General features: G+C 48.8%; 1 protein-coding gene across 4 annotated transcripts in view; it reads right to left on the minus strand.

The window, feature by feature from the left end:
• The window catches only part of PFKFB3 (6-phosphofructo-2-kinase/fructose-2,6-biphosphatase 3), a 30031-nt gene extending 21255 nt beyond the window's left edge, over positions 1-8776 (minus strand). For all 4 annotated transcript variants that reach the window (XM_067535016.1, XM_067535015.1, XM_067535014.1 and 1 more), the window contains exons 1-2: positions 7976-8776; positions 67-192 (exon numbers count right to left, since the gene is read on the minus strand). In XM_067535016.1, coding sequence (XP_067391117.1) covers positions 67-192; positions 7976-8054 — 205 coding nt within the window. In that variant the 5' untranslated portion in view covers positions 8055-8776. The remainder of the gene's footprint in view (positions 1-66; positions 193-7975) is intronic.
• Positions 8777-12996: the final 4220 nt, after the last annotated feature.

Below are 12996 nucleotides of genomic sequence, written 5' to 3' on the forward strand. Positions count from 1 at the left end.
CCGCAGGCACGTCCCAGAGGACCAGGACACGTATCTTCTAGCAGGAGCAGCTGGCTGGGGCCTCACCTTTTGTTGGGACACCAATCCAGTTGAGGTAGCGAGTCAGCTTCTTGGAGATGTAGGTCTTCCCCCGAGCTGGTAGGCCAACCATGACTATCACAGTGGGGGAATTGGTGAGCTGCGGCCCGCAGGCTACAATGAGGAGAGAAAACACACAAGCCGTCATTATAATCCTTCAGCATCATCCCTGCGAGGTTTGACAAAGCAGGTGTCAGGCGCTTGCTATTGCTCCAACATCCCCTCCAGTCCATCAACAGCGGGAGGAAAACTCATTCCCCCCGCCGATCTTCCGTCTCCCCAATCCCAGCCCGAACAACTGGAGCCAGTCACTGAAGCCTCAAGTTGGCAAATCTGCCAATTCATTTTTGCCATGGGATCGTCTGAGTGAACACGTGTCAGACTGACAAGGGAAAGGGAACAGACAGCTCTGGGGTCGCTGGGGAACGAAGCCTGATGCAGCAGCCTGAGGAAACCAAGCAACGCTTGCCCACACATCACCTCTGTGACCTACAGTGCATGTGAGGTGGAAAGCATGAGCCAACTATGAATGCATGCCTCTTTCCCATAAGCACTGACACACCAGGAGGGAAGGCAGACAGTCTTACAGCTGAAGCTCAGAACGGGGAGACAGCTCCACCACAGGCTTCCTGCATGACCTTGGGCAAGTCACTTCATCCCTCCGTGTCTCAGTTTCCCCATTTGTAAAATGGCGATAATAATACCTCCCTCACCTCACAGGGACACAGGTGGACTACTTCAATAAAGAGCTAGGAAAATGCAGGCTAAATTTAATATTTAAATGCAGAATACCTCCCCTCGGATGTTCCCAGCAGAGTAACTCAGTATCGGAGCTCTTTGGAACTTGAATGGGCTGCCCTCTGCACATGACTTTCCAGCAACCTAGATCTTGCTGTACAAGCGAGTCGTTCGCTGTGATTCATAAGGCATTGACGGAAGCTGGTCCCCAACTGTGCCAGCTTCGATTCTAGGCCTGCGTTAGCAGCAAGGAGTTCGCTGATCACACATGCCCGAGCAGAACTGGCACCTGGCTATTGCTCTCTGCTGCTGCTGCCGCCACCAGGATGGCACAGTGCACACTTAAGGGCATTATGGAGTTGGATTAGAGCATCAGCTGACAGCCAAATGAGGTCAAGTTAAACCACTCCCTGTCCCCACTTCTCACTTTGCTTCCTCTTAGTCCACTCCCACAAGACTCAAGTATTCTTGGAGTCCTTTCACAAGAGGGTGCTCGGGAGCATGGTGTCCTGAACATCCCAGGGACACGGGAAGTGTAAACGTGCTTCACTGCAAGTGATTTCTCACTGAAACGGCCTTTAGTTACTTCACTGCTGTAACGGAGTGCAAGCCACAACGACAACACTACAGAGAGCTAGGCACAATTTAAGCCTTGTTCAGACTTCTTTCCCCACTCAGCAAACACACCTTCCTCGGGCCCTGCAAAACCCTGCTGCCCATTCTAGTCCTGTCTGTCTGTGCTCAGGAAGAGATCCAAATTAGGTACTGGATTTGTGATGTGGAAAAAAAAAAATCTATGCAAGACTAAGATGTGGCTGCTCCGCTTACACTTGCAGACATGACTCCAGGTCTCTAAAGCCCTGAAAGAGAAGGGTATAAACTGGACAGTCCCTTCCAAAGAGCTTTCTTAGAATGAGTAACAGCTTTAAAGTGAACACACATATGCAACTGACCAATCCTTGGCTTGAAAAGGGACAGAAATAGAATGATACACACTGGTTGCAGAGCTGTGACCGTTCAGAAACTGACATTTAAGGCTGAAATGATCCATTGCAGCCTCCGCTGCTTACCACATGTATAAAGCTATTTTGAAGCAGGTACTTTTTAAAATGTGAAGTGAGCCCTGTGTCAGTGGACTGGAATTCAGTTCAGAGAGGATATTAGAAAAAGCACTAACTGACACGGCAGCAGATTAACTGTTAAAATAAAGATCCCTCTTCATTACATCTAATTACATGACCAAAAAGTAGCAAGAACTTTGAGCGAAATTCACTTAGATTTAGTCATCTCCACCCCCACGAGGTCTCTAGAAATAGTGCCACTGCTCTACAAAGAAAGAGAAACCATATGAAATGCTCCTAAGTCTGAAGGGAAATGACTGGCACTACACCAAGTATAGAAAAATGCAAGAAAGGATGACAGATCTGATAGTTTTGTCTAGTCTGTCAGCCTCATCAGAATGGCATGCAAGGAGTGAATGACTAATGTTATTACAGCAATAAAAATAAACTTAAATCTATAGACTGAAGATGAGTTCTGTGAACCAAATAAACTGGACTCCAATCTCATCTGGCTGCATCAGATCAATCTGGATCATGTGATTTGCTGAGCTCTGCCAATATTTTTGGACAGCGCAAGCAACAGGCAGATTGCTGAAAGGGAAGGGGGATGAGACTTTTCTCAAACTAGATTTGGGAGTTGCAGTCAAATTTAAGGAGTGTAGATTCCTTTCAATGCATATGTAAATTCCTGTGCATCTAGATCAGGACAGATTGCCATCACCTTGCATCCAAAAAAAATCACTAAAGCTATGGGGAAAAGCATAGCCTGGTACATTATTACAGCAACAGTGAAAAAGACTGATTTAGATCCTCGAGTCATTCCTCTTGCCAGCGCATGATATAGCTCACAACAGAGAACTGGATCTGAGCCAAGAGGGGGTCAATATTGAAAAAAATCAAAGAATGATAGAACTGGCGATGGAAAAGAACTATTTTCAGTCTAGAGCCCATCTCATGACAATGCAAAATTGTCCATCATCTAGGATTCTGAGCAGCTTGTTAAGGATGCTAAGCGGTGGGAGCTTTCACCACTTCTCCACCCTTTCACTTTCAGTCCAATCCAGCTCCCAATGGCGTCAGCTGTATTTGGACCAAGCCCTTATTCTGCAAGAGACTTAATCTACACAGCGAAATGCCAACCTTAAAGCTGTTCAGGGAGCAACTTTCTTCCCCCTCGTTGTACAAAACACAATGGTTCACTTAAAAACACACACAAGTTTTTCTTGAACCAAAGGGAAAAAATGAAGCAGAGCTTGAAACACTCCAGTAGAAGGTCAAAGCAAATCTGAAAAGAAAGATGAATTGGCGGGTCCGTTCAGCCTTGCTCGCCTGATTTGCTATCTCTCCTCTGGGCTCTGCAGTCCAGCTCCACAGTGCAGGATTAAAGGAGAGCTCCCCCAACTTCCCCATTTGAGCTCAGCAGATCAGAGCTGGGTGACAGCATTCCTATTACAAGAGATCCCCAAATCCCAGACCTCAGGGCAGCATTGCATCTCTACCAGCACTGCTAAATTCTCACCACGGGCCAGGGAGGGCGGGAGGTGAAGGAAGAAACTTAATTTGCTCCCTTCCCCCACAGCAAACAAAGGATCCACAACCCTGAGCCAAGAGCTGACTTGCCAAAGTGTGCTCGACATTAAAAATAAATAGATACTTGAATAGGGAAGGGGATTGGACTGTTCTCTCCACTGAATATTTCATTATTCTTATGCTCCAGTTAATTAAATCTGACACTGTAAGGATGTGCCTGCGCGCACGCACACACACACACACACACACACACACACACACACAAATTTTAGGGTCTGTTCCTCACAGGTGATGAGCACGCACAATGCTCCCACTGACTTTAAGGGGACCTGCAGGAGCGGAGCGTCTTCATTTGGAAATTCTCCATCAGATGCATTTTGAGGACGTTCCATAAACTCAGGACTGGGCAGAATCATTGTAATAAAAGTACCCCCTAAAAGGAAGTAGCAGGTGTACTTCCGTGTTAAGAACCTGATAAAGCCCACCAAAGTCAGTGGGAGTCTTTCAACTGACTTAACAGGTGGTGGACCTGGGACTAAATGAAAAACCTGGAGAGGTGCAAAGCGTGGAGTACATAAAATGAGTCAAAGATTCGATTAATCCTTTCAAGTCTATACTAAAAATAATACAGATTTAAATTCAACCAAGACAAGTTTGGACTCTAAAGAGGATTCAGAAAGGATCTTTAGAAGCACAAAAGTCAGTGTAAGCATTTCCCAATGTGCCACAATATTCACCAGTGTGTGAGAGAGATTTCCTGCTACTACCAAAATGAGTTTAAAATAGAAACACCCCCCCCCCCGCAGTCAATCTTTATTTTTACTGTCTAAAGAAAGATTGCTAGTATATGCCATGCAGAATGCAGGACTACAAGCTGCAAGGTCACAACAAACAATAGACTGACACTGGATTAGGAGAGGCTGCAAAAAGATGTATGTAATATACCTTTCTAGACATTTCTCTGATGCACATGCTTTATACAAATATATATGCACATGTGCATGCACACACGTATACATTTATACAGAGAGATATAAAAACACTTTGGGAAATTAGTGTATAAAGCATTTCTATGATGCTCTTCAGCATTATGAGTGTGCACACACACACACACACACACACACACACACACACACAGGTACACATGCACGTTCAGCAAGGATAAAGGAGAAGAAAGGTACCAGCAATGCATCCTCAAATATTCCATGCACGCACACCCCTCCCCTTGTAAAGTGAGTCGCTCTGCCCATTAAGCCGTCTGCAATAACTTGGCTTCACAGACCCTACGTGAGAGACGTGCAACTCGACAGAAATTTAATGGATCACCATCAAAAGGCTGGAGGAAGGCATCATTTCACATCCATTCAATCTCTCGTAACAAGTCAAACAATTAGACTAATTATTTCACATGCACACATGCAGAAAAATTCAAACTGTTGGCCCGGAAAGCTTTTTGATTATGTTTAAAAGAGACCCTATCACTCCCTCCTTCCCCTGGGATTTCATGCTATTTGCATTAGATAAGAATCTCCATTATAGTTCAGAATTTGCCCTGCAATCTGGAGTAATTTGTTTGTGCTCCTGGTTTTATTTTTCTGGAACAGGCGGAAGTGGGGGGACGACGGAGAAGAAATCCTTCATACCCAAATGAATAAAATTGAAGTATATTCCAACAGATTATTAGGAATCATCCCTGAGGGGACCCATCCCATGTTAAGGGAGAGTAATTACAGGCTCCATTATCACATCAACTAGCACTTCCAAGGAAGTCTTGATAAACCAAAATACATCACAAGTTCTCTCTTCCTCAGCAATCTATGCTGATGACTGTGGAGTACCCAATACAGGGCCATATGTTTTATAAGGATTTCTTTAAAAAGCCAAACACCTAAGTGGAGTACCCTGTAAAAGTCCCATCTGCTAAACTACACAGCTAATTTCCACAGACAGGAGACCTGTTATCCTGCAGAAGTCAACACTGCGTTGCAACACAGATATTCAGCCTGCTCCATAAAGCTATTTCCTACTCAGTTTACTCTGCACATCTGACTGACAAAGGATGGACGGCAGGGGGTATCAAACCCCACAGGTAGCCCTGTTCTGGGTGGATTGTACCATCACTAACAGAAACGCAAGGGGTCGGTCTTTTTCTTAAGCTTTTGGCAACACTTGCATCGCTTGTCCAGCCAATAAAATCTCATTTAATTTGACTGGCAAATGCAGAAGGAGAATCTCTTATAGTTTTCTCAGTAAGACCAGAGACCACATTTGCTTCCCTCATTTGTTGTAAAACTGTATTGGCATTCAAGACACAAGCACACACACAAACACTCACACTCACTTCATTACATATTTCATAGGCAAGAGGCTTAGCACAATCAGTGGCTGGTTTTTTCCCCCATCTATTAAAAGGGGCAGTATTTCTGGTTGAGGGACACAATTGTACAAGCTACTTTAAAATTATAAAGCTTAGCTAAAAGACAAGACTAGTATCTCGGACTCCCCAACTTCCTTCTGTATATTCCCAGATTGCAGAGTACAAGCAATCCTCCCCTCACAACAGCAGTATTCTTGCAAAGATTTCTAGAATGTTTATTTATGCATGGGCAAAAAGTTATGCATCTCTACAGCTTTGCTTCCAGGCAAGTTGGCTGACTCCCGAACCCTTAAAATTTATATTTGATTATTTGTATTGCAATAGCACCTACATAATCCAAGTGTTTGTGCTTTTATTTTAGTAGAATGGTTCCATTATTTGACCATGGGCTGTCTAGGCCAGTTTTTTTTTTTAAATCAAATTATAAAGCTAATGTTTCAGCTTTTTTATTCACACCACTTATCCCTTTCACCTCCCCCCTTAAGTGATTACAACCTGTCTATTAACAGAGTCAAGTCCCTTACACAGCTCAATAAGCAAGGGGTGAGGGACTTTCAAATGACAAGTCTGCTCCCACTGAAGGCAATGGTAAAACTTCAAGCAGAATCAGGCTTTTGACAACCCCAGCCAAAATAAAACGTGAGCGAATGGGTTAACAGCTTGAGTCCTATCCTATGTATCACTCCTCTATAATCCTATATGTCATTTAAAAAAATTAGGTCGGGTTTGCCAGGGGCTCTGAAAGTGGGTTAGAGATCAGCATTAGCATCCCCTGATAGGGTGGGTTATCCTTCCAATGTCCCTGTATTGGACCAACCCACCGAAAGCTAGATGAGGCAAATAGACATGTGACCTGCCATCCTGGCAGACCTAAAAATGAGTCTCAGGATCTGCCGGGGAACCCATGTAAAGGCCAGAAAGGTGGGCAGAGAAGGGGCGGGGGAGGGCAGAGAAGAAAAGCAGGAATACTGCAGGCTTTACTTCTTGCTCAAGGCACTGGGACTTTCAATATTTCACCAGGGGAGAAAGACTTTAATCAGCTGTCCTGGGGAAAGGGGTGCTGTACTAAGTGGTGGGTCCCAGGATACTAGAGACAAGGTGGGTGAGGGAATATCTTTTTACTGGACCAACTTCTGCTGCTGAGCGAGAGGCGCTTTGGAGCTTACACCGGGCTCTCCTTCAGGGGACTCTTCATGAACCTTTGTCAAGTGCTGGGAGATCCCTGGGCTCATAGAGCTGCAGATGGCACTGCCTCCTCTGCCCAAGGGTGCAGGGATTTCACCCCTGCAGGGCGGTGGGGCGGCTGCACGGGGCTCAGAGCTCCCGCATGGGGGACGCGTGGGGTCCTGCTCGCAATGCAGCCGGGGAAACGTCGCATCCGCGCTCTCCCCTCCCCGCCCCGCCCCGCTGCACGTGGGGGGAGCCCAGCCCACAGCAGGCCCCTCTCCTCTCTGCGGACCCCTCCCCCGGCTCTGCAGCAGCAGCAGCAGCCGGTCCCGGGGGCAGGGCCCGGCGCGAGGCGCGGCACGCTGCCGGATGCGGCAAACCCAGCCTGTGCAGGGAGCAGCCCGGCGTGCGGCCGGAGAGCATCTCAGGTCACGCACAGCCACAGCGGCAGGGCCCCGCCCCCGCCCGCCGGCAGCACGAGTGACACGCGGGGCGGGGACGGTGCATCGAGCACCCAGCCGCTGCAGCGCCCAGCCCCTGCTCAGTCAGTCAGTCCGTCCGTCCGGCTGGATGGACAGACGGATGGATGCTGGGGGCCAGGTGCCCCGGTGCAGACGCGGAGCTATGCCGCCCCCCCCCCGCTTTGTTGGATGGACCCCCAGGGGGAAAAACCCCGGGGGCAGAGGCGAGACGTCATTGCTAGGGAAACCCCCTTTCCCCCGGCCCGGCCGAGGTCCTACACCGCGGCCAACGGGGTCCGCGCTGGGTTTGAAAACGGGGGGTGGCCCCGATCCCGCCCGCATCCTGTAGGAAGGGGTGTGGCACCCACCACTCCCCCGCCCCCCATCGAGCACCGCTGCGAGTGACACAGACCCGGGGTGGGGGAAGCAGGGCTGGCCCGGTCCGTCCGTCCGTCCGACCGTGCTGCGCCCCCTCCTTTCCCACGCCCATCTGTCCTCCCCCCCCCCACATCTGTGCAATGCTCACATCTGCACCCCCCACCACCACCACCCCCCGTACTCACATCTGCGGGGCAGCGCCGGGTGGTTATCATGGGGCAGCCAAATCTTCTGGATCCGGCTTTGCGTCAGCTCCATGGGCATGTTTCACACGCGGGGGCTGCCGCCGGCGTTCGCGCTCCGGGTCCGGCTGGGTGGATGCGCCCGGCCAAGAGAGAACAACGGGGGAGGGGGCGGCTTTTACCAGCGGGCCCGGCCACGCGTGGTGCTGCTCCGCCCGTCTCTGAAAGGGGCTGCTTGGAATAACGCCGCTAGGGCAAAGCCGGGGGGGAGCTGGGCACAGCCGAGGGGCGGGGGGGGGAAGGAAATCCCGGCAGCGACGGAGGCTAAAAAGCAGCGGCACCGATCGCAGGCTGCACGTGTTCCCCCCGGAGGCAGGGTTCGCCTCCCCGCTGCGGGTGGAATTTCCCCGGGAGCCTCCCTCTGCAGGAGCCGGCGGGGGAATGCCAGGGCCAGAGGCTTCCCGCGATCCTGCCGCCTGCTGCTGCTTCTCGCTAGTGAATCTGGCCGCTGCTATTTCTACAGCGAAAGACCGGCCGGCGAACGCTGCGTCACCCGGCTCCTGCCCGCCCCTCGCCCGGGCCAAGGGCGGGGGAAATTCTTCCACTCCTCGGGCCCGGCGCGGAGAAGCCGAACCTGCCGCCGCCGCGTGGCGGAGAGCCGAGCTGCACGCCGCCCGCAGGCACGGACCGTGAACTTTTCCCTAGACAAAGGCCGGGTTTCCCCTTAGGGAGACGGGCTTGCAAAAAAAAAATAATAATAAATCAGTACACGGCCGACAGACTGCACTCGAATAACGTTCAGAGCTCGCTGCATCGCCCCCCTGCAGGCAGCCCCTCTCTGCAAAGCCCCCTGGTAAATAAATACCGTGCGTGCCTCTTCTATGCACACACTAACATACAGACACACGGGTCGGATATAAAGATCTTGACACCCCTAGAGAAGGAAGGGCAAAGTTCTCCTAGGCACGTGTCTGTGTGGAGGAGAGGGAGAAATGATCTACTTTGGTGGACAATCGCTCGCAAATACAGGTAGGGAGACGTGTTTTCCCCGCACTGGATGGTGAAGGCACTAAATCCCACACAGAGAAACAGACAAACACCGATGGATTCTTTCCCTGTGTATTATAGATGCACTAAATACGGATGATCTCCGCCCCATTAAGGGGTGAAATATACATGCAAGGATTCTGATTTTAAACCACCACCGCCCAATCCCTGGCTCTCTCCTTTTGCTTTCTGCCCCATTCAGGCTCCTGCAGCCTTCACCGGAGATCAGGAACTTATTTGGTATAGTAAAATTGTATTTTATATACAGAATCGATCATTTCCCGCCTCCTTGAAAAATGGGCTGCATTTCAGCGCGTGAACTGCTTTTTGCCAACACACCTCGGTCTCTAGGAAGCGACCACAAGAGGCAAAAAAACGCAGCCGGGGAGATGTGGGCTGCTGTGCGCTCAGGCACGTCCCTCACGTCCCGCATGACTCTGCGGGGAAGCCTCACCCCTAGCTACAAGACACTCCTTTCACCCAGCAGCTGGATGCACTTGGTGCTGCAGCCCTAAGAAGGGGCTGGCGCTGGACCGGTTTGATCTCTAGCCCTCCCTGGCCCCTGATCGCTACCGTCTCCTAATCTCCATGCTCAGATGGGGGCTCGCTGGCTGAGGCTGACAACTTCAGCACCCAAGATTTAGTTCGGCTTGCTTCTTACAGCAGGGGCAGTGCCTTGTTTCTGGTAGGATGCACGTACGCCTGTCGGTCCAGCAGCCATGTCAGGAAGAGCATAACCTACTTCCCTGGTGTTTTTATGAACAAGCATAGTCATTTACATAATACAATAATAAGATCAATGGGGGGAAAAAGTCGCTAGCCTCTAATATCCAGGTATTAAGGACACAGAAGCTGGGAGGTGCTGTGAGGTGAACTCTGCCCTGTGAAGTTACTTCTCACTGCAGTCAGTGGAAATTGTGGGTCTCTCTCTCCAAATGGACATGGGGCTTAACCTGAAACCCATGGAAGGGGGGCTTTCTATTGACTTCAATGATTGCTTTGGATCAGGCCCCAAATGTCTGAGACAAGGGAGAGATCTTGTGCACAAAACAAGAATAAATCATGAGGGTGAGAATGGAGGGGAAGGATAAACCCTTAATATTGTCCTTGGCAAAGTTAATTTCCTGCAAGATTAATGACCGATTAAGATTAGATTCCCAGGAATGACCAATAGGGCCCATTAGCTTGCTGCTGCCAGGTCATTATTTCACAGGAAAGGCGGTGCACCAGGCTGGTTAAGGTTTAATTTTTTTTTTTAATTGACAGATTTTTAGCCGATGGCCAGATTCCTACCAGTGACCTTTTCAGTTGAAAACAGTGCATCCGCTAGAAGCATCACAACTGCCTTAATAAAAGCAATCCCAAGGAGGTCGAAATAAATTAGGATCGCAAATAAAGGTAAAATTCTGGAACAGCCAGAAAAACATAGCCCAACCTTGTAAGTGGCATGCCCCTATCATCCCCAGAGCTGCTTCAATTAGCAATGATATCATGGGGCAGAACCTTAGCTGGAGGAAAGTCATACAGTGGAGCGATGACAATTTACACCAGGTGAGGATCTGCCCGCACAGGTAATACTTCATTTATGTAGAAAGTTTAGAAGCTGAGAGGAACTCAAGATGTGGTGATGAGCACCATGTAAATATAGATAGACAAAGACGCCATAGGTATTAGATGCTACATTATAGCCCCTTATGCAAAATTGGGCGTCATGAGTCTGCTTCAATAGTTTTTAACATATCCATCATGCTTGAAAACTAAACCATTCCAACAAATAGGCACAGCAACATTTAAAGTGTTAACTACTTTCTTACGCTATATAGTGCACCCTCGATTTCTGGAAGCCTCTATATTTTTCTTACAAATATATAGCACGAACATATAATTTCCACAATTTTAGTTTGCAATAAATATACAATTATCCATGTGACTGTAGTCTGGACTGAGGTGGGAAAAAATGCATAGTCCCAAAAAAACGCTCTCCTACAGAAGGCGGAAAAACCTAGTAAGGGAGTTGGAAAAAAAACAAACCCAAAAGGGTTGGCTGGTGAAAAACAAAAAAAATGTATGTCAAGAGCAGGAGTTGTTAGAAAATCTGGGAGTGGAGGACTCTGTGGATCAGTCATTTAAATGCTACCTTAACCCACTACAACATAAATGTAGCAACCATCCTTGTTATATCCATAGGACACAGGTACAGTACAGCTGTACAGCCTCTGATCTGTTTGGATCCATAGAGGCAAAAGCATTAAGTTTTCTCCATTCCATCAGTGAAAGAATTTCTTATGTCAGCTTTCTCCAAGGAGTCACAATGAGTTGCAGGGAAGAGTTCGGTTGTGTCTGAATTGCAATGGGCTGACCTGATGCTGTTATCACGGCAGGTCCACTGAGGTCCGTAGTTTTGCTCTTGATTTAAAGGTGACCTGAGAAGGCAGGGAAATGTTTTCATGCCTTTATTCTATGATGTATAAGCTTTTACCTCTGCTTTTTTTTTTTTTTTTTTTGCATGAAAAATGCAGATCTCGTGATGGGGTATTCACCCCCACACTACCCCAGAAAGGATTCAAATGGCTGTGGAAGGGCGGGTGGGGTGTTAAGCCACCTGATAGTCCACACCTGAAGAATAGTGAAGCTTAATAGGCAGGCACCCACTGAGGATGGAGCCCAGCTGAGCAGGAGCAGGTGCGGCTGGAATAAGGCCAGGCAGAGAGGGCAGAAGGAGGCTGCAATGTGGAAGCCTCCAATCAGTCCCTAGAGAGGCGGAAACTCAAAGAAGGGGTAGAAGTCCTGGGCTCCTGGCCCTGAGAGAAGGGCCCACCCAGAAGGATGTGGAGAAAGAAGCCCGACAGAGGTGGACAGGAAGCAGCCCACAGAAATGACAGCAGGATTTTGGGATGGAGCAGACCGTGGCTGCTGATTGTAGGGTGTCTGGGCTGGAACCTGGAGTAGTGGGTGGCCCTGGGTTTCCCTCCCTGCCATTGGTGAAGTAGCATAAGCTTGAATTGGAGGACTGCTGGGAAAGATACCCGGTCAGCCAGTCCTGAGAGACTTTGGAAGGGAGAAACCACATAGTGACCTGGCTGAAGGGCTGAGTCACGTAGAAGAAGCAACACCAAGTCCTGGAGCATGAGCAGAGCCTCAGCGCGGATGAGAGATGGAAAAGGGGGGTCAGAGCTATTCCCCAGATGCAGCCACAAGCAGGCACCCCAGCGGTGAGCAGAGCAGCCTGGGACACTTGTATATCCTGTTTATCCTGGAAGACTTGTGGATGACTGGAAAACTGGTAGGGTAATGACATCACAAGTAGCAAGGAAGTGAAACCTGACAATTAAAATCAGATCCCCTTTCAATTAGGCTGAATAATAATTCTTGACCAAGATTCCCAAAAACAAGAGCCTAAAGTTAGGTTCATACTTAGACACCTAAGTGGCCTGATTTTCAAAGGTGTGTGAGCACCCAACTACACCCGCTGAGTCAAACAGAGGATATCTGCATTGGTGTTTGTGCCGCACTCCAATGCCAGGATGATGAGGCCATATAAGTAAACAGAACACAAGGAAAACCACTAAGTGCTTTAAAACAGCTTCTCTCACGAGTCCAGTGGTGAAAAGCACAGCTTCACATACACCAGCATGCTTATCACACTTGTAAGTATACTTTCACACACAGCTTCCCCACGCAGGGGCCATGAGTTGTTCAGTTAATTCCCTTTTATGAGGGCACGGGACTGGAAGTCACTTAGGAGTGGCCATCTGCGTATTGCTCAGGACTGCATGTCAGGCAGCCAGTCACGCAGTGTTCCCCCACGTGTCACCTACGATGAGGAATGCCTCTGTCGAACGTAAAGGAAAAGCCCATTCTCTCTGGATCGTGCAGGGAATGGACAGGATCTGGAGGTAAAGAAAGAGGCAAAGGGAGGAATACAAAGAATAAAAGTCATTGTGGGATATTCAGGAACGAAAAAATCCTACGATTAG

This window comes from Emydura macquarii, unplaced genomic scaffold, assembly GCF_026122565.2.
Source record: "Emydura macquarii macquarii isolate MOO-44397 ecotype Brisbane River unplaced genomic scaffold, CSIRO-AGI_Emac_v2 contig_3470, whole genome shotgun sequence".
NCBI classification, from domain to species: Eukaryota; Metazoa; Chordata; order Testudines; family Chelidae; genus Emydura; species Emydura macquarii.